Source organism: Mus musculus, chromosome 7 (assembly GCF_000001635.26).
Source record: "Mus musculus strain C57BL/6J chromosome 7, GRCm38.p6 C57BL/6J".
NCBI classification, from domain to species: Eukaryota; Metazoa; Chordata; class Mammalia; order Rodentia; family Muridae; genus Mus; species Mus musculus.
Window position 1 is genome coordinate 30,238,433 of NC_000073.6, and position 20,493 is coordinate 30,258,925.

Consider the following 20,493-nt stretch of genomic DNA (forward strand, 5'->3'; position numbering starts at 1 on the left):
ATCCTGTTCACTTCCCAGAAGCCGGCTCAACCCAGTCTCAGTTAAACTTGGGGCCTCTGGAAGAGCAGTTTGTGGTTTTAACCGTGGACCAAGTCAGCCTTTTTTTTTATATTTTTGTGCTGAGCTGATGCAACCAGACTGGTCTCATACTTACTGTGAAGCTGAGGCTGGCCTTAAACTCCTGACCCCCTAATCTCCACCTCCCAAGTGCCCGGGAGTATCAGAATGACAGGTGTGTGCCATATACCCTCAGCTTGTTCATATAGCAAATAGGTGTTAAGATGCCTTCCTGTTATGGTCACATGTGCAGTGTGAGGTCAGCCAAGGATGGACATATAAATGGGTAGGTTTATAAAGTCCTGAGGTGGCTAGGCAGGCTCTGAGTGTCTGCTGAGCTGGCTGAGAAACAGCTGAAGAGGCTCCATCTCATAGACTCAAATTCATTATCATTAATGTCTCTGGTGTAGGTTGGTGTCTCACTACCTAGGAACCGTCCTGCTATCAGGGGAGCCAAGGGTGGGTTTGGGGCACAGAAATGAGTGGCCAGGCCGGGCGTGGTGGTGCACACCTTTAATCCCAGCACTCGGGAGGCAGAGGCAGGCAGATTTCTGAGTTCGAGGCCAGCCTGGTCTACAAAGTGAGTTCCAGGACAGCCAGGGCTATACAGAGAAACCCTGTCTTGAAAAACAAACAAACAAACAAAACCCAAAAAACAAAAAGAAATGAGTGACCAGGCCAACACACTAATGGAGGAGAGCTGTTTTTTTTTTCCTCTCAGGTGCCCTATGTCTGCTACCATGCTAGGAGAAACCTAGAGTCAAGCTGTTGGGCAGCACTCAGGTCTAACAAAGCTGTTTTTGTTTTTCAAGAGAAGTTTCTTCAAGTAGCCCTGGTGTCCTGTAGACCAGGCTGGCCTTGAACTCACAAAGATCCACCCACCTCTGCTTCCTGAGTGCTGGGATAAAAGGTGTGCACCACCACTGCCTGGCACCTGTTATCTTAATTAGAGCTACCCTGACTGCCCACAGACCAGGCCTGTGAACCTTCGTAAGAGTGGATGGGACGAAGCTGGGTGTGTTGGCTCTGAGCTTTAGACCTCTCTGCTAGATTCCCTTTTATAGGGACATGAGACTGGCCTTCTTAGGACTATTCTGCCTGAGGGAGCTGGCGGCCCAAGGAATAAGGATGGACAGTCCTCTTCCTAGTGAAGGCAGCACAGAGCTTAGCGTCCGAGTGGCTTGGGTCTGCTGCCTAGCAGTGTTTGTTCAGTGGGGATTGTTTTCTAGTCCCTGTTGCAGAAAGGACAACAGCCATGGGACCCTGCAGGATTCAGTGTGGATTTGGCCCAGGGTTGGCTGTTGGCCAGTAGTATATGTATACGACAAGTTCAGGCCTGTCGAGACTGCAGTGGCTCCAATGACTTTGTAAGCACACATAGGGTAAAGTTAGTCCCTCCCTGGGGGAAATGGCAAAGAGTATGACCCTGCAATAGCTCAGTTTGCTAGGGACAGGCTACATGGGAAGCCAGGTTATACATTCATCATTATGGCTGGCCCCATGTTCCCTGTCAGCAGGTCCACAGTACAGGGCCCAGAGCTAAATGAGTCTCCAGGCTGGTTCATCTATGCAGGCTGCTTCATCCATGCAGGGGCCCTCTGCCCTTTCTCTCTGCATCCATTGAGAAGGGCTTTATAGACAGGGAAGGTTCCAGGAAACAACTGTCAGTTTATTGGTTTACAAATCTATTTCTCCAGGGCAGCGGGGCTTTGGTAGAGGGGCTTCAGGTTCTCAGTCACCCCTTGCCTTCCTCCTCACTGCTTGCACCAGCAACTCTGAGTAGTGTTCCAGCAGGGCCTGCAGGTTTGGGCTGGCCAGGGGACAAAGTGTAGGTAGGGACAGAGGGTCTGGGCTAGGCAGTGTCTGGGGTGGGGCCAAGTTAGCTGCAGCCATACAGTTGCTGGCTTCTAGCTGGTTGAGGATCCAGTGGAAGGTGGAGGCCAGCTCGGTCTGTGCCTGCTGCTGCTCAGGACCCAGCTGGCTGCTGGAGACCAGCTGTAAGGGACGGCAAGCTCGTTAGAGGACATCCAGGGAGTGGCAGGGAGCCCTCTCCATCGTCCCACCCTGCCCTGGGCTCCCTTGGCTCACCATGCGGTAAAGGTCAAGAGCTTCTTGGAAGGCAGTCTGCAGCCTGTGCAAGACTGATTCCACACTGCCTAGGAGTTCTGGGGTAGGGACTTCTGTGTCCCAGTGTCCAGGGCTGTCTGCGATCACACCTGATGCATCTAGGGGTAGAGAGGAATAAATGGCTAGGAAACTTTGTCTTTCTAGATGGCCCAAGAGAGGACAGGTAGCTGGGCTAAAGACTGCTGGCCCTGGACCACGGCCTTCAGGCCCCTAGGCTCCTCTTCCCCACAGGGCTCTGCTGAAAGTAATCTTTTCCCTAAAGCCTTTTGCTGCCACCCTGAAACTGAAGCTACACTGCTGACCCCCTTCTCCTATTTTTCTCACTAGCTTATATCACCTGGTGATAAGCCTGACACTCCAATTTTTGTCTGGGCTTCTCACCTAGTGTAGGAAATCAACCTTCTCTTGTTTGCTACTATGTCTCCTACGCGCAGGCGCAGGACCTAGAACAAAGGCCAGCATATGCTCATTGGCTATTGTAATGAGGGAATGGATGGATGCATGAGTGAACCTGGCACAGCCCCTGTGGCCAGGCTGTGTCCACTTGGGGAGGTGAGTCAAGCAGCCCTGGAGATGGGCTAGGGTTCTAGCCACGCCCCAAGGGTCGTACTCACCGGGGGTGGGCTCCAGGAGAGCAGCAGTGCTGCCAGGCACCCTAGACCTGGTCTCTAGAAGTTGGAGGTGGGCAGGAGGGGTTAGGGGCCCAGAGGCTGAGGTCTTTGGGAGAAACATAGAACTGTGGAGTCCCAGGGTGCTCATGTCTACAGGGCTGGGTGCACAGAAGCTGGCTACTGTGACTGCCATACTAGGTGGGACATCCACAGGTTCCTGAGACCACACATGGGTGATGGGTGGCTCCTGTGGAGGTGGAGAGAGCAGCTGCTCACAGACACTGGATAAGGTCAGTTTCAGGCTGGCTCGGGCCTCATGGTTGCCCCAGGAAAGCGGTGCAGGCTCGTGGTCTTTGATGCTGGAGGTCAGTGCCACTGTAGTGGGGATGGCTTGGAGTTCCTGGCCAGGGGATAAGGGCTTGTGAAGTGACTGGGGTAGCTCAGCTGTCACAGGGCCCTCACTGTCCCCAAGAGAGATGCTGCGTGTCGTCTTGGCATGTGAGCTCGTTGTGGACTCCAGGTAAGAACACGAAGATGGGGCGGAGATACTTTGCTCCCGGCCTGTGGTCAGTACAGATGTGGGTGTTGGAGGCTTCCTGTCTGTGGGTGGCACCGAGGAAGGAGGGACACAGGATGTCAGGCCTGAGAGGGGAGGGACTGTAAAAGATGGTTCACTTGTACCCCTGCCTCAGAGCCCTGCCCTAAAAAAAGCTTCAAATCTGAACAGACACTCCCATGGCTCCACTGGACCCCCAGGGCTGTTCCTCTAGGATTAGGGAGACTTACCCAGTAGACTCAAGGCCTCTTGAGTTTCTTCAGCCTTCTGCCCAGAGAGGACCTGCAAGCACAACTCTTGGTAAGGACAAGGCCTCCTGGCACGCAGCCCTGTGTCCTGAGAGAGTGATCCCAATACTCACGTTGGTCCCATCTGAGGACATGTAGCCAGTACCTGCTCTCAGGGGCCCTGCTTTGGGCTGGTTGCCCCCTTGGCCCACAGGCTGAGCCTCTGGAGACTTCATAAGGTGCAGGGGCAGTCGGGGAGGGCACCTGGGGAGGAAGCCGGATGGGAAAGACACATAGTTCACATAGCCCCCCCTGGGGTAACTGAGGGACATCTTTCCACCTGGGGCTGGGGGTAGAAAGAAGGGAGCAGGGCATACTAGCTTCTACCTGGAGGTCTTCTGGAGGCGGGAGAGGAACTGGGTGGATATGCTCAGCCGGGGATTGAAGAAATAGTCCTCAGTCTCTGAGATCTTTATGTCTCCCAGGGATCCATGAAAGAGCTCTAGGAAGATACCCATGGGCCCTCAGGCCAGCCAACATCTCAGATGCCTCAGGTGTGAATCGAGGGGCCAAACCGCCTGCTCCTCCACCCATCCTTCACCACCTTACCATGGAAGACTACCCAAGAACACTCACACTGTTCCTGTCACTAAACACACACACACACACACACACACACACACACACACACACACACACACACACACGAAATCAGGGTGCAAAGTCAGGTCCTACCTTCAGTAGGGGCATCAGTAAGTGTCTCAAAATGGTGGCGGAGGAACTTCTCCTGCTCAGGTGTCTGGGGTAAGGAGCCATTGCCCAAGCCTGGCAGCTCAGGCTGGGAAAGCTCTTCTGTACTTGGGTACTCTGGATGGGAGGCAGGGTGGAGAGGACTTGTCAGCACTCTGAGTCACGGCGGACGACGCTTGACAATGGAGAAATCCAGACTCACCCGCCTGCCACACACCGGGTTGCTTACCAGGCTGAGCAGAAATGGCAGTCTTCCACTGAGGAAACATTTACCTGGCTTACCTGCTGTCATGGTGAGGTGAGGGCCAGGGTCCGTTTGAGGAGCTGAGCTGTGGGCGGCGGCAAAGCTGCACTCCAGTTCAGCCTCTGACTCCCCTGAGTCTGAAGGGATAGAGGTGGGTCAGGAGCCTGCCCCAAGTCAGACAGGGCGCACTGCCCAGATGCTCTGGAGGATGGGGTGACAGGCATCCCCTCACTTCTTTATGGACCAGCACGTGAAGCAGTGGCAGAGCTGGGCACCTGGCTAGTGGCTTAGCATCCTCAGCAAACGGCAGGAAACCCCTTTGTCTTCTATGACATTATCAACATTGGAGAACTAGGTCAAGACCACTACCAGTGCCCACAAGAGGCCACTACAGACCACGAGGGTGCCTGCTTGCTCCCCACTCACCCTCAGGGGGGCTCTGATCCTTTGAACTGACGGAAGAGACCCTGAGATAGGTGTCGCCTTGCTGGTCTTCAGGTCCTGCCTCTGTCTCCTCCTCATAATACTCCCTGCAACACCGTCAGGGTGGGGTTATATTGGCAATTAACAACTGGCCCTTTCCCAGAACCCTGAGGCCCACACCCTGCTCCCAGAGCACACCCCAGCTCTCCTGCCTCCAAACAAAATCCCTCATCCAACCCGGAACCAAGGAAAATGAGGTTGCAGTTGAGCCTGTCTGAGACAGTCCCTCAACTCACCCATGTCCATTCCCACAAGCCACTGGAAGAACAAGAATGTTTCCAGGTTGGGCCTCTCACCAGGGCTCCCTCTCTCCAACTATGGGGTCCCTGTGTGTAGGACATTCACCTGTGCATCCCTGTAAGTGACACTTCCGCCTCTGGGGAGCAGAGGATGAGTTCGCTTGCCTCGGTGGCTTCCCTCTGTAGAGGCAGGTAGGAGGGGTGGCCTCGGTTGTCCTCTTTGGGACTCCCTAACTAGGAGTGAAGAGCAAAGCCATTCTGAGGTAGCCAGGTTCACCCCAGGCCCAAGAATGCTGCCAGCAGTTATGCACAAGGAGTGACCCCACATCCCCACTGCCAGACACATCAGACACAGTGTGAAGTCAGCACTCGGCCAGACCTCCTCCCCCACCCTGACATCAGCAGCCCCTTCACAGATAAAGTGTAGGTCTGACTTAGTCCAGGAGGCCTAAGCCAAGTGCTAGCTGAGCAGGCTCAGCAGCACACACATTAAATCCCAGCACCCAGCAGCAGAGGCAGATGGGCTCTGAGCTCACAGCCAACCTAGTCTACATAGTGAGTTCTAGCACAGCCAGTTACATGATCAGACCATCTCAAAACACAACAACAAAAACAGGTAAACCAGTTCATGAGGAGAGGTGAGAGCACAGGCTTGCTCAGGTGGGGTGGGTGGGTACGGACTTGGGGTCAGAAGAGATTTTCCAAGAGGTAGAACATGCTCTGTGGGTGATGGAGGTGGCAAGTACCTCTGGGTGAAGTAGGTAGCTCACCAAGCCTTCTCCCGGAGACGTGTGTCCATTACCGAGTGAACACTGTCACAGTAAAGAGGAAATGTATGCATTAGAGCAGGAAAGGATCGCCCGCTAGGAAAAAAGAGGAAGGGCTGAGTCCTGCATCTCTGAGTACTCAGAGGCAATAGAACCATTATTTGGGAAACTAAGAGAAGAGAGGCAAACCTCTTACCTCAGGTCACAGCCAGGGAGGGGCTAATCCAGGGCTCTACCCACTTGAGCACTCCATTTAGAGAAGCCTATCCTGGAGCCCCAACTTTAAGAGCTTGGTCAAGGGCTGGAGAGATGGCTCAGCAGTTAAAAGCACTGACTGCTCTTCCAGAGGTCTTGAGTTCAATTCCCAGCAACCACATGGTGGCTCACAACCATCTGTAATGGGATCAGATATCCTCTTCCAGTGTGTCTACAGACAGCTACAAGTGTACTCATATACATAAAATAAATAAATCTTTTTGTTGTTATTGTTGTTTTGTTTTCTGAGACAGGGTTTGTCTGTGTAGCTGTGGCTGTCCTGGAACTCACTCTGTAGACCAGGCTGGCCTTGAACTCAGAAATCCACCTGCCTCTGCCTCCCCAATGCTAGGATTAAAGGTATGTGCCAACCACCGCCCGGCAAATAAATCAATCTTTAAAAAAGAAAAGAGCTTGGTCAAGCCTCTGAGTGACCCACTCCTAAAGACTGCTTGTTTGCCCCCTACTTTCCCCTGTCACCCTCTCGAGTGAGCAGCACAGTGCAGGGATGGCAGGTGGCCTGGGGGAGGGGCTGTACCTCACTTAGCAGGCCTGCCAGGTTCTGTGGCTCTACTGAGTCCAGAACAGAGTCTTGGAGATTTTCAGGCTTCATGGGTGTAAAGTAGGAATCCAGGCTCCAGGCATCCAGGATGGTCTTGAGGGGTTCCTGCTCAGCCCGCTCTGCCCAACGGCCATGTGGCTGGTAGCTGCGCTTGGCGTGGAAAGCTGAGCTGTCTGCCACATCATCATCCCCTAGCTAGAGGGACAGGGACAATCGTCAGGCAGGTAACTATCGCCATGCATCTGCTACTTTCGACAAGGACTGCACAGATCTCGTGTGGTCTCCTGGCCTTACACCCTTTAAGCAAACAGCTTCCAGACATGATGAGCCTCTGTCCTGAACCTATTTACCTCCCCCCACACACCTCTCTTTCTCTCTCCCTCCTTCCTTCTTCCAGATAAGGTCTTACCCTGTTACCCATGGTGGCTGGAACCTCCCATAGTGCCAATCTTTCTGACCCAGCTCTCAAGAACTGGGACTATAGGTGTAAGCCACCAGGCCAGCTCGGAACCTCTTACCAACAAGGCTTGCCACTCTCCACATGGGTGTCTCAGAGTTACTATGTTGGGGGCTCTACTTCCGATTCCCCGTTATCTGCCCCACTCCCAAAGCCTCACCAGATCCAATGATTCTTAGCAGTTTCTTAAGCCCCAAACAGTATTTCACCCACAAATTCTGTCAGCTGTCACTCAAACACAGCCCTATTCCTATTCTACCAAAGCTGTTGCTGGAGAGGACACACTTGTGATTTGTGTTAATCCTCCATTTTCTCATGTCCAACTGTGAGAATATACACTTAACTTCTCTGGACTTCAAATTTCCTGTCTGTGAAATAGGGATAGGAAACCCCACTGAAGGGTTTGCTTTGGTTTTTTTGTTTTGTCTTTCCAAGGCGGGATTTCTCTGTGTATCCCAGGCTGTCCTAGAACTCACTCTGTAGAGCAGGCTAGCCTGGAATTCAGAGATCTGCCTGCCTCTGCCTCCTGATGAGCGCTGGGATTAAAGGCGTGTGCCACCCACTGCTCAGCTAATTTTTTTTTAATACTCTAACTTTTAAGAACGTAAAATACAACTGTCCTCCAGGAAATTAACGTAACAGACTAGTGATTTCCATTATAAAGTTAGGAAGGAATAAAGTTAGAAAGCTTCCTTGTTGTGCTCAATGCTGAGGTTAAGCCTAGCCTCGCTGTGCTGTAACCTGCTGCCCCCTTTCCTTTCACTTGTTACCACTTCTTATTTTGTTTGTCTCATGCCCTCATGTATCCCCGGCTGGCCTGGAACTTGCTATGTAGCAGAAGATGACCTAATCCTGTCTTTACCCTCTGGTGCTGGGGCTCGACAGGTGCGTCGCCACAGCCAAGGGCATCACAAACGCCAACAATCTCTGTCACCTCCAACCCATCACTTTGTTAAGAGACAGTCGCTTTTACCCTAGGCTGGCCTTGAACTCCTGAGAACTCCACATCCCCTCCCCTTCCTCCGAAATGCTGGGTGTTTACTCGCCTTACTGCTTCACTTCCAGTTAGGGGTCTTACTAAGCTGCCCAGGGTGGTCTTTTCCTCATTCTTCAGTGCACACAGGCCTTGACCTCGTGATCCTCCTGCATCAGTCTCCTGAACACCTGAGATTACAGGCCTGTACCACAGCTCTGGCTAAAGGCCAGGGTTCTGCTACCAGTCTCTCCTCACGGGCTCCAAGCCTGTCCCTCATCCATAGCAACAAGCAACCATTCCTTCCACCCTACCACTATCTTTGTAGTATTTCTTTCCCTTCTATCCAACTGAATGGCCCCATCTTTGAAATCCCTTTAGAGTCCACTCATTTCCTTTTGTTCCAGCCCCTAGCCTCTCTTCCAGGCCTCTCACCTGTCTGTCCCTTGGCCTATTTCCTGTCACTACCTTAAGTTCTGGAAACTTCAGCAGATTCCACTTGCTACTAAACTGATATCCTGAACAATCTTAACTTTCCTTCCTAGTGTCATTTCTTCTCTTGCACATACCTGCTCCCACACACTATGTGGCTTACTTCCTTAATGTGGGGTACACGGCCTCTCCCACTTCCCTTCACAGGACAGCAGGCCTGGAAGAGCGGGCCTATCCCTTGCTCCCTGTGCCACCTCCAATGGCCCGAACAGTGGCAGGCGTGGGGCCGATGGCTGCCTGGACCAAGGGCTGCCTCAGCTGACGCTGAAAGTATGATGGGTTCTCCACAGAAAGGAGACATGGAGAGGAAAAAGGACTTCCTGAAGGGAAGGGGAGGGCTCCCCTGGCAGCCACTAAACCTCCCATCCTTCCAGGACACTCACCAGCCGCTTTGCCCAGAGTGGCAGCTTGCCATTTGTCAGCAGGCATCGAGGATCTGCAGACACACATGGATACACGAAGACGTGTCAGGCAACCACAGAGATGAATGGACCACACTTACAACTGAGTCTTCTCCAAAAGGAGTGGCACAAGAACCCAAACAAGGGTCAAAAGATGTTCAACCTTACTAATTGTTAGAGAAATGAAAATTTAAATAAGGTATACTGTTACTTAGAAGACTCACCAACTCTAAATATTGGAGAGGGGCTGAGTGTACTGCTACATGCCTATCATCTCAGCATTCAGGAGGCTGAGGCAGGAGAAGCAAAAGCTCCAGGGTGGCCCAGGCTACAAAGTGACAACCTGTTTGCAAAAGACCAAAACCACGGCCATGGGTGGGCCTTGGCTGTGAGTGTTAGCTCTGGCATGTGCAGGCCCTGAGTTCAATCCGTATGGCAGTGTGGGGTTAAGTAAGCAGAGCCTTACACACCATTTTGGATAGCACAACCAATTGAATTTAGAGCACTCTTGGGGTTCCCTTACATCCATAATAGGATGTGTTGCAATGCACACAGAATATTAGTGTTCAGGGAAAGGCCGACAATCTAAACCAGCCTAGTGGTCAACGTGGAACAGCAGACTGGGAGTATGGGAGATAATAAGAAAAGTCACAGCTGCTTTTTCTAGCTAAATTCTCACACTGCTATTATGTATCAGGAAGCCGAAATCCTTCTCTTGGGAGAGCCACCATTCTGTCTGTTTCCAGCCTCTCTTACAGCTGGAAGCATAATGGCCAGTTCAGTCCATGGAAAGCCTAGACATGACTCCTGAGAAAAGGCTTCCTCTTTTTTTTTTTTTTTTTTTTTTTGGTTTTTCGAGACAGGGTTTCTCTGTGTAGCCCTGGCTGTCCTGGAACTCTCTTTATGCATCGTGTAGTCCTGCACCCAGGCTCGCACACACACCAGGCAAACGCTTGCCCACCGAGCTACTTCCTCGGCTTTTTTTTAGACAGGTTCCCAGGCTCAGACTCTGTAAACCAGATAGGTCTTGAGATTTCTGTTCTCCTGCCTCAACCTCCTGCGCATCCATGATTACAGGTCTGCTGGGAGTATCTTTAAAGGGCGATTCTTAGGAAAGACAGCCTTGCCTCTTCAGCCAGCTCTAATGCCTGGACCTTGAGCAGACATCTTGCAGGGGAGCAGGGGCACAGCTCGCTTTTTATCAAATAGAGCTGGTATTCGCCTTGGGCAGAACAAGAGCTCCCTTCTTTCCCTGGGAAACCCTGTGGGAAGTTTGCTTGGTCCTCAACCACTGCCTGGCCTCGCTCAGGTACTTAAGCCTTAGCCTGTAGGATCTGGCCCATCACAGCAACTGACTGAGACGCGGGCCACAGGTAACTTCCAGAGCACACATCACAACTCCAGAACTCTGCCTGAGAATTAGGAAGGGTGCTCACTTCTCTGCTGAGCTCCATATGCTGACAGCTGATAGAGGCCTCTCCTCCCCTCAAAAATGGACAGTCTGCCTATACACAAAGGCAGAGTGAAGAAAGCAGGGGCAGAGGATGGAGAAAAAACATCTCTCTCATCTTTGTGGTTTTGAGATAAAGTCTTACTATGTAGCTCAGGCTGGCCTGGGACTTGCAATCCTCTTCCTTCATCCTAAGAGGCAACCACACTCAGCAAAATTTCTCTCTCTTTTTTTTCTTTTTCCTTTTGGTTTTTTTTTTGAGGCAGGGTTTCTCTGTATAGCCCTGGCTATCCTCAAACTCAGAAATCCGCCTGCCTCTGCCTCCCAAGTGCTGGGATTAAAGGCGTGTGCCACCACACCCGGCAAAATTTCTTTTTGAGACAGGTTTTCTCCATGTAGAACAGGCTGTCCTGGAACTTGCTATGTATAGACTTCCTATGTAGACCAGGCTGGTCTTGAATTCAGGGATCATTTGGGATTAAACGCACAGGCTAGCCTCAACTTGCTATGTAGCTAAATGCTGGGATAACAGGCAGGTGCACAGCACTCAATGGGAAAGGATCTTCCCTTTAGTATCACATGACTACCCAGCAAACCTTGGCCAGTACTCACTTTTCCAGTTACATCAGCCCAAATCGTTAGCTCAGTATTACACTAATAGTTTTGACCCAAGGCTACTGGTCCCCTTCCCTAACCTGGGTCCAAGCTGTCTTTGGATGGTGTTTTCAGCAACTCTTCTGGCTCACATTCCTCCTCCATCTCATCCTCTGTCTGCTCTCCAGGGCTCAGGGAACGAATCTCACTTGGTGTGGATGCATATGTCTCCTGGCTTTGGGAAGGAAATCAGAAAGGAGAGAAACGTAGGTAAATGGTAGGAGAGAGGGATTTGTCTAGAACTGAGTCTGTGCAAAGGTTCAGCTATGACTGCTGGTAGCCACAAGGCAGGGGATTAGTCTCAAAGCTACAGCGCCAACGAGGGCCCATTCCCGTGGTGCCTTACCCAGTCACTCCTCACAGGCACCTGGGAGTCTACATGGAGGCCCTGGCAAAGCTTCCAGGGTGGGAGCCAGACAGGAACAGACCCAGAGCAGAAAAGAAATCTCTAAACATTCCTGCTAAAATGAGCATTCACCAACACCTTCAATCTCAAATCATTATCTGAGCCAGGTATTGTGGCTCATGCCTATGATCTTAACACCTAGGGGCTGAGGCAGGAGGACTGCCTGAGTTTAAGGACAGCCTGGGCTAGCTGACAAGACTGTATTAAAAATCATTATGGGAGTTTACTCCCAAACAGTCTGAGAAAGGCTTAGGGAACTCATGCAAGTGAACGGGCAGCTCTGTGCAGAAGGGTAAGAGGACAGACACTCAGTGACACTGGAGTCTCTGCTGGTTCTCGTTTTGAGCACCCCTCTCCACTGATGGAAGGAAGGACCTTCTAAGCATGAGATTTCTGCACTGTAAAGCCTTTCCTAAGTGTGTTTTTGGAACTTTGTTTTCGAAGCCTGACATTCCCAACAGGCTAAGGCTAAAGAGGGCTTAGCCGGGGCTTGCTTGGCCTTGGCCACTTGACTGGTCTTGGGGCTGGCAGGACCTGGGAGGGCCACTCCACTTCTGGTCCTTGGGCTGCTGCTGCTGCTCCTGGTGGTTGATCTCCAGCAAGTGCTGCTTCATGCAGGTGGTGATCTCCGGGCCCAGGTGCCAGATGAACACACAGCTGCAAAGACCAGGGCACAAAGCAGCAGTAGTCCACTTGGGAGCCACAGCCAAAGCTACAGTTGAGTCTGGAGTCCCCCACATCACCATGGCTAAGAAAGACCCCACTCCACAGATGCCCTGTCAGCTTAGTTTAAGGGCTCTGGATCCTGGCTCAGGTCCAGCCATTCCAGCTCACTAGGGGCTGTTTTGGGGCCTCAAGATTCAAGGAAAAGAGCTTTGGGCAGAACCTTGGTAAATCAAAGGGAGAAACAAGAACCCTCCTTCCCCAGGACCAACCAATCCCATAGACAGGGTACAGCATCGTGCTTTCAGACAAATGGGGCCACCTCTCTTACAGAGCAAACTGAGGCTCAGAGAGGGAAAGGGCCTGTTCAACATCACAAGGAAACGACAGATCTGGGGTGGAACTTAGGGCTGGAAATGACTCAAGGTGTATACTGACCGAAGTGAGAGTAAGCTAGGAGCTTTGAAGCACTCTCCACGCAGGCTAAAAGCACAGCATGCTAGGACTGAGCCCCTCTCCCCACGATGCATGCCCACCTACTCCTAGAGTAAGGCCCACCCAGGGCAGCCTCCACACTTGTCCTACCTGTCTCCAGATACTGTGATCAAGTGGCGGCAGTCGTAGGTGAACTTCATGCCAGTGACAATTTCTGCAAGCAAAGGAGAGGCCATTCTTAATCTGGGCCAGGTTGTGGGTGCAGGAAAGAAGGCACAGGCAGGCACCTACCCGAATGGCCAAACATCTTGGCAACACACTCGCCCGAGTAAAAGTCAATCAAGGAGATGCTTTTGTCAGAGCAGCTTGTGGCCAGGAAGGTGCCTGAGGGGTCCACGTGGACCTGAGGGGAGAGTCACATGTCACCCTGAGCTGCGTGCTTTATCCCAATTTGGATGCCTGGGCCAAACATCTCAGTACCACCCCGAGGGACCACCTCTCTTGTTTTGGACACTTGGTCCAGGGAATCAACTCAGGAGAGCAGTTTCTGCTCTCACTTTGCTGGTGAAGAATTAGTAGCCACCAGGGCAGAAATGGTGGTGGCCAGGCCCAGGCTAAGGACTGAGTGCCTGGGAACTTAACCCTCTGCAGAACAACCCTAGCATAGAAGCTGCTTTTATTTGCATTTGACAGCGATCAAACAGGACTGACACTTGCCCAAGGTCACAGTCAGTCTGAGGTACAGCTGGTAACTCTTCAGGGACCCTAACCTAAGAACAATTCCCTAGGGCCAGAGTCTCTGAGAAGTGCCTGCTTGTTCTGTGCCCTGTGGGAGAACAAGCCAGGAAAGGACTGAAAGTCTCTCTGCTTCTTCCAGCCACACCCCACGGTCACCCAAACTACAGTGCATTCAGCAAGAGGACTCCTCCCTCTGCTCCACTCAAGCACCCTTGGCTAGCCAGGTCTGAGTACGCACTGTTCAGTGCAAGTGTTTAATAAGCACCAAGGACAGAGACCTTCGGACAACAGAGAGTGGGGGCTGTGTTGGGGGCTATGTCTGAGGTTCACCCTCACCTTCAGCAGGGACCCTTCGTCGCCCTGGGAACCCTTGTAGCACTTCTTCTGTTTCCCACTCACGGTGTTGTAGACCCTGGGGAAGTGGGGTTGCCATGTTGGAGCAGAAGACACCTCCTTTCCTCCTGGCCCTGCTGCCCTCTGCTCTAGAAGCCTCTGCTTCTTCCAGTCTCCATGACATCTGGGAGGGAGCCCCGCCTCCGGCAGAGAGGTTATGTCCTGGAGCACTGTTGACTTGGCATCGACTCCCTTTCACACAGCAAGTTTAGGGCTTCGCCCCAGGCAGGAGGAGCCAGGAAGGAAGCAGAGAACACACTCCCCAGGCTAACTAACCCTGACAACTCCTGACCCTCCTACAGGCCACTCAGGACTCCCAAGGCTCCCTTCATTTCAGGCCTGACCACTGTGCACTTTCCTGGACTTTGAGCTTCATGATGGAGGGCTGGGCTACTGTGGCCCCACTGTGACAGCAGCATTCTCGTGCCCAGTGAGACAGTTAAGTAAGCTATGAGGAGTTTGTGACTTCTCTGTCCGCACAGACCCAGGAGAGCCACAGTCTGCAGGGCTGCTGCTGGCTAAGCCTGCTGGAGGCACCTAGTTTTGTGTAGGTCATGGTGGCCTCCAATTTGCTGCTATGTACCTAAGGCTGGCCTTGAACCCCCAGTTTTTCCCCAGTGCTGGGATTACAGGCACACACTGCTATGAGGATCAGGATCCTCTGACACTCTCCTCCCCTTGAAGAGAGGCTCTGTCCTCTTGCAGTCTTTCTCAGCTACAGAGCAGAGCTGCTGTGACCTTGCGACTCTTACAGAGCTGAGTTCTCTCTCCCTCAGACAGCTGGGAGACAGCCTTCAATTATAACTACTTTTATCAGTGCCGTGTAACTTCTAGGGCACATGAATCCTCCTACCCTGAGCCCCTCAGAAACCTACGTTGTCTTACAGAACTGAAAGGCCCGTCTCTCCTTTTGGGGCCCCTCAATGCTGCCTATGTTAGACCTAACACTCTGGGCATGGAAGGGTCTACCACTGACTCTCTTGTGCTCGTCATAGACTGCACTAACTCTCCTAGTGCTCCAGCTCTCTCTCCCTTTAAGAATCTCATTACAGCCGGACGTGGTGGCACACGCCTTTGATCCCAGCACTCGGGAGGCAGAGGCAGGTGGATTTCTGAGTTCGAGGCCAGCCTGGTCTACAGAGTGAGTTCCAGGACAGCCAGGACTACACAGAGAAACCCTGTCTCGAAAACAAACAAAACAAAACAAAACAAAAAAAAAATCTCATCACACTAGCATGAGGCTGTGCCTCTCCTAATATTCTGGAAACGGAAAGGCTGCCACTGCCTTTGGGACCTCTGTCATATTATCCACATGGCTGCCTACAGCCAAGAGCCTCTGGCTCTCCTCATAAAGCTCTTCTGAAGAGTGACCTCATCCCAGCTTAAGAACTGCTATCACAGTAGGTATAATACCTGCCTGCTTGAAGCGCACATCTAAGAAACAAAGGCGGGGTCCATCAGCCTTACCAGCTTCTCCAGAAACAGATGCACAGTGAGAAAAAGCAGGCAGTGTCTCCTCAGGGAGAAGACAGTCAGCAAGCAAGATCTTACTAGGCCAAGCTGGAAGCAAGCCGGGGCCAGGCCAACAAAGGGCACAGGGAACTCCTCACCTTACGTTGCGGTCCTGGCAGGCCACTGCCACATACTTCTGTGTGATGTCGATATCCATGTCATACAAGGTGGTCTTCTCTGCTACGTGGTGGGTACGGACAAAGTGCAGTCCATCCGAGGCCTGGCAGGGCAGGCAAGACCTTCAGAGGGCACCCCTGACAAGATCCTGATCTTAGTCCCCAAGGAGGCCACCCCACTTTACCTGCTGGGCACTGCGAAAGTAGATGCTCTTGTCAGCTCCACAACTGATCATCTGGACATCTCTGGTGCCTGGAAGAGGAGGAGAAGGGGCTGGACAGGGCTACCCTATGCTACATAGGAAGGAGGCAAATGGGAAGCTAGGAAATCCTACTTCAGGGCAAGCGACCAACTCTATTAGGATCAGAAAGGTTCCTACTGGTGGGAGGCCTTCTAAGACACTGTGTGAGGCAGGTCTGGGCAGAGCATGGGCACACAGGACACGGGGGGTGGTGCACACTGGCAACCCCAGCACTCTGTAATCCAGCACTTGGGCAGCCGAGGCAGGAGGAACTCAAATTCTAGGCCAGCTTGGCTATAGGAAATTCTGTCACAAAAAAACAAGAACAACTAAGGGCCAGGGATGTAGCTCACTGGTACAACCCTTGTTTAGTATATTCAAGGCCACAGTACTGTAAGATAAATCAGAACAAGTGAAAACCGTGTGTGTGATCCATGCCTGTGATCCCAGCACTTAAGAAACAGAGGTGAGATCAACTCAAGGTCATCCTTAGTTAGCTCCACACTAAGTCTGAGGCTAGTGTGGGCTGCACAGGATCTACCTATCTCCACTTCCAAGTAGTGAGATTATAGGCCCACGATCCCACAGGTTAAAAGACTCAAGCAGGTATCTTCCTGTCTCCGTCTACCTTTTCTTAACATTAACTTATTGTACACACAGTGTATAGTGTGCATGTGGAGGTCAGAGGACATCCTGCAGGAACTGGTTCTCTCTTCCACTATGTGGGTTCCAGGGTCATCAGACTTGGCAGCGAGTACCTTTTACCAGCTGAGCCATCGTGTCTGCCTCTTCCACCTTAGTTTTTTTTTTTTTTTTTTTTTTTTTTATCTAGGTCTTCATCTTTCATTGAAGCTGGAGTTCACAAGAATCCTCATGTCTCTACACTTTCAACACTGGGATTACAGGTAGCTTTTTATGTGGGTGATAGGGATTGGAACTCAAATCACCATGCTTACTTATAAGGATTCTACCCACTGAGCCATCTCTTCTGCCTCTGTGCTGGTACAGCTGCAGTACCAGATCAACCACCTCTGTAACACAGCAGGTGACTGTGAGGAAACCTGCAGAGGTTTAACCAAGGCGGGATGACCCTCCCTGAATGGGGGCAGCCCTGTATGGAGTAGCCTCAGCATGCACCTCTCTGTTCCTGACTGTGGATACTGTCTCCTACTCTGCAGTCATGTCTTCCTACCCAAAACTCTATCTTCTCCTAAACTGTGAACCAAAACAAGTCCTTTTTTTCTTTTTGAGACCAGGACCGGGTTTTTCTGTGTCACCCTGGCAGTCCTAGAACTCACTCTGTAGACCAGGTGGGCCCCAAACTCTGAGATCCGCCTGCCTCTGCCTCTTGAGTCCTGGGATTAAAGGTTCGAGACAGTACTGCTGAGGCCTCCCAATCACTTTTAAAGTAGCATTACTGATATTTTCAGTAAATCATAAATCAGTCTTTAGATTCCCCTGGTTGATACTCCTTTCTCTCAGGCCACAGGGCACGACTGTGCTTCCTTGCAAACAAAGAGCCCCATCTGCTGGGGGCCTGCAGGAGGGAGGGAAGAGCTTACCAGCAAACTTAATGGCTGTGATGGAGGAGGAGTGGTCGTCCAGGGTCTGCTCCAGGTTGTAGTTCTTCTCCACGTTTAACACATGGATGAGTCTGTCCCGACTGGCTGAAGCCAGCAAAGTCACTCCTGTAAGTGGAGAGGACAAGCCTGGGCTAACAATGTTTCTACTTCCCAGATAAGCAGGTGACTGAGATGTCCAATGCTTGGAGAAGGGGGTCTTTGGCTTGAGAGCTTCACCTAAGCTGCTCCAAACCAAGACAGGCCAAGTCCTGGACTCCAGACAGTCTTTTCCCAGAGCCCCAGTTTAGGAAAGGCAAATCTTGTGTGTGTGTACTACACTTATCTGCAGTAGGTACCTAAGCATACCACAGCACTCCTCCTGTGAGTCCTACTGTGGGCTGCCATGCATTCTCTTAGCCTCACTTTAAACCATGGTCCAGCTCTGAGTTTTGGCTACCCAGACCCCAGGCAGGCCTTGCTGACCACTTTCAGCCAATCCTTTCATTGGGCCTTCTTCCTCTTTATTGGCTCTCAGACTCTGCCTGCTCTGGTCACCTAGTAGAGGTTTTTTGTTTTGTTTTGTTTTTTAAATATTCATTTAGACACACCAGAAGAGGGTATAAGATCTCATTATGGGTGGTTGTGAGCCACCATGTGGTTGCTGGGATTTGAACTCAGGACCTTTGGAAGAGCTGTCAGTGCTCTTACCCGCTGAGCCACCTCACCAGCCCCCTAGTAGAGTTTTAATAACACCGCCCGAGGCTGGGCTAGCTCAGGAAAGAGACACTGAAAGAGAATCTGGTGGGCAGCGTGTGGAGGATGAAAGAATGAAGGTTGGTACTGAGAATCGTCATGCTATAGTAGGATCTAACTCCATCTAAACTGGATAATGTGGTGGTCCGAATGAGAAATGGCCCCATAGGTCACGTGGTTGAACACGTGGTTCCCAGTTGGTCCTCCCATACGGAGAGGTAATGGAGCCTCCAGGAGCTCGCCGTGTTGCTGGAAGGGTATCAGTCACCAGGGATCAGCTGTAGGACTTGCAGCCTCACCCTACTTCCTGCTCTCTCTGCTTCCTGTGTGCAGACAGATCATCAGCTGATGTCCTGTTCTTGTCACAGGCCAGGCCTTCCCTGACATAAAGGGTAGAGTGCTTCTCTCGCTCTCTCTCTCTCTCGCTCTCTCTCTCTCTCTCTTGAAGCATGAGGTAAAATAAATTCTCTCTTCTGTACATGATCTTTGGTCATGGTATTTCATTACAGCAGCACAAAAGCCACTCAACACAGGATATTCCAAGTGTATTGTCTGAACCAAAAGATGAAGAAAACAGACAAACCCCACATGGAGGGAAACTCTACATGACTGGCCTGTACACTGCAGAAAGCCCAAGTCCAAATACTAAGTTAAGACTGGGAAGTACTCCAGAATAAAGACGATAATAAAGCCAAGACAGCTACAACATGTGAACCTAGATGAGAAACAATGCTTCTATTAGAGACAGTACTTAGGAACAGACAAAATTTGAGTAAGAACCATTGTATAAATATCATGGTATCAAAGTGGAATACACATATTTGATAAGTGTAGCACAGTGTTCCATATGTGTGTGCATATAAATGGATATAAACACACGTGCATGCATGTATGGATACACGTGACCAAGATGAGACCCAGGGTATCTACAATGACAGGTAAGGTTCCGGCACTGAGCCACACCGCTAACACAGTCATACAAATGCAGATGTCTTCTTCTGAGGGGAGGGAGGGGCAGGGGACATTATGCCTGAACTTTTACATCACCCTGCAAAAAAATAAAATGTGTATGCTCTTATTTTGATCTGCATGTAGCACTCGCATACCCACAGAGCAACAGGAGAGAAAAGCAGAGGAAGTCACGCACAGTCAAAGGGTTAGACTCCATTTACAAGAGAAACCTGGATCTAGATGAAAGGGCTGTGTGTATTTGCTATAATCTCCTGGCAATCTTTCTGTAGCAATTTAACACTTTAAAAGGCACGCGGAGCACGCAGTCCGTCCCTCCAGCAGATAACGAGCTTACTCACATCCTCACTCACACGCCACCTCGGGCCCTGATGAGGTTCTGAGACCAGCATGAGCCCTGGCTGTCTTACTTTGTGGAACCCAAGCCAATGTGGTCCAGAGTCTAGCAACAGAGCTCTTATTGAAGATTCCCACTAGCTGCTGCTTCCTGTGGCTCTGCCCGCCTGACCTCAGCATGCTGTGGGCTCACCTGTCTCAGGCTTGGAGTACTCCAGGCACAGCACCTCAGCATCGTGGGCCTCCACCTTGATCAGCTCATCCATGAAGTGCAGCTCGTGGATCCTGGAAGACACATTGCCAACTGTACCCTGCCCACAAGCCCTGGCCTGGCTCTAGGCAGTACTGCAGTCTTATCATGTCAAGTAGTCTGAGATGCCTAACCACATCTTCCCATCCAGAACACGGCTATGGTGAAGGGAACAATGCAGAGGCAAGGAGACCTCTTATAGTTCGCAGGTCAAAATATAACCACAGGGGCTGTGGACAGTCCTCTGGAGCAAAGCCATCTTTACAGAGCTAAATATCACAGGCAAAGCATCAGAGGCCATATTCACAGATCTACCTTTCTTTTCTTTTTTTTCTTTTTTTTTCTTTTCTTTTCTTTTCTTTTCTTTTCTTTTCTTTTCTTTCTTTCTTTTTTTTTTTTTTTTTTTTTTTTTTTGAGACAGGATTTCTTGTATAGCCCTGGCTGTCCTGGAACTCACAGAAATCCGCCTGCCTCTGCCTCCTGAGTGCAGGGATTAAAGGCGTGCACTATCATGGCCCAGCCGTTTTCCTTCTTTCTATCCTGATCCAAGCTTCCCCTTCCTCCTCTCTCCAGTCTCTCCCTCTCACCCACCTCCCTTCTCCTCAGAAGAGGGGAGGCCTCCCATGGAAATAAAATTAGATTATTTATCCTTTTAGAGGGAGAGAGGGTCCTCACTATTTAGCCCTCGCTGGCCTTGTACTTGCTATGTAGGCCAAGGTGGCCTCAGGCTCGCAGAGATCTACCTGTCTCTGTCCTGTGCCTATTTTTTAAATGTGTGTGTGTGTGTGTGTGTGTGTGTGTGTGTGCCATAAG

The 20,493-nt window shown here is 51.1% G+C and overlaps 1 protein-coding gene across 17 annotated transcripts in view; it reads right to left on the bottom strand.

Moving 5' to 3' along the window:
- Window positions 1–1,705: 1,705 nt before the first annotated feature.
- Wdr62 (WD repeat domain 62) overlaps window positions 1,706–20,493 on the bottom strand; it is a 41,771-nt gene continuing 22,983 nt past the window's right edge. For 2 of the 17 annotated variants that reach the window (XM_011250540.3, XM_030242457.1), the window contains exons 12-33: window positions 19,624–19,715; window positions 17,373–17,498; window positions 15,754–15,821; window positions 15,551–15,672; window positions 13,884–13,959; window positions 13,101–13,212; window positions 12,960–13,023; window positions 12,246–12,368; window positions 11,347–11,480; window positions 9,184–9,236; window positions 6,855–7,073; window positions 6,041–6,106; window positions 5,401–5,528; window positions 4,999–5,102; window positions 4,602–4,709; window positions 4,314–4,445; window positions 3,966–4,101; window positions 3,713–3,842; window positions 3,582–3,633; window positions 2,799–3,452; window positions 2,146–2,282; window positions 1,706–2,052 (exon numbers count right to left, since the gene is read on the bottom strand). In XM_011250540.3, the coding sequence (XP_011248842.1) occupies window positions 1,789–2,052; window positions 2,146–2,282; window positions 2,799–3,452; window positions 3,582–3,633; window positions 3,713–3,842; window positions 3,966–4,101; window positions 4,314–4,445; window positions 4,602–4,709; window positions 4,999–5,102; window positions 5,401–5,528; window positions 6,041–6,106; window positions 6,855–7,073; window positions 9,184–9,236; window positions 11,347–11,480; window positions 12,246–12,368; window positions 12,960–13,023; window positions 13,101–13,212; window positions 13,884–13,959; window positions 15,551–15,672; window positions 15,754–15,821; window positions 17,373–17,498; window positions 19,624–19,715 (3,100 nt within the window). In that variant the 3' untranslated portion in view covers window positions 1,706–1,788. Of the gene's footprint in view, window positions 2,053–2,145; window positions 2,283–2,798; window positions 3,453–3,581; window positions 3,634–3,712; window positions 3,843–3,965; window positions 4,102–4,313; window positions 4,504–4,601; window positions 4,710–4,998; window positions 5,103–5,400; window positions 5,529–6,040; window positions 6,107–6,257; window positions 6,455–6,854; window positions 7,074–9,183; window positions 9,237–11,346; window positions 11,481–12,245; window positions 12,369–12,959; window positions 13,024–13,100; window positions 13,213–13,883; window positions 13,960–15,550; window positions 15,673–15,753; window positions 15,822–17,372; window positions 17,499–19,623; window positions 19,716–20,493 lie in introns of those variants that run through there. The other 15 variants (XR_391062.4, NR_152437.1, XM_011250543.3 and 12 more) reach the window with 15 other exon arrangements.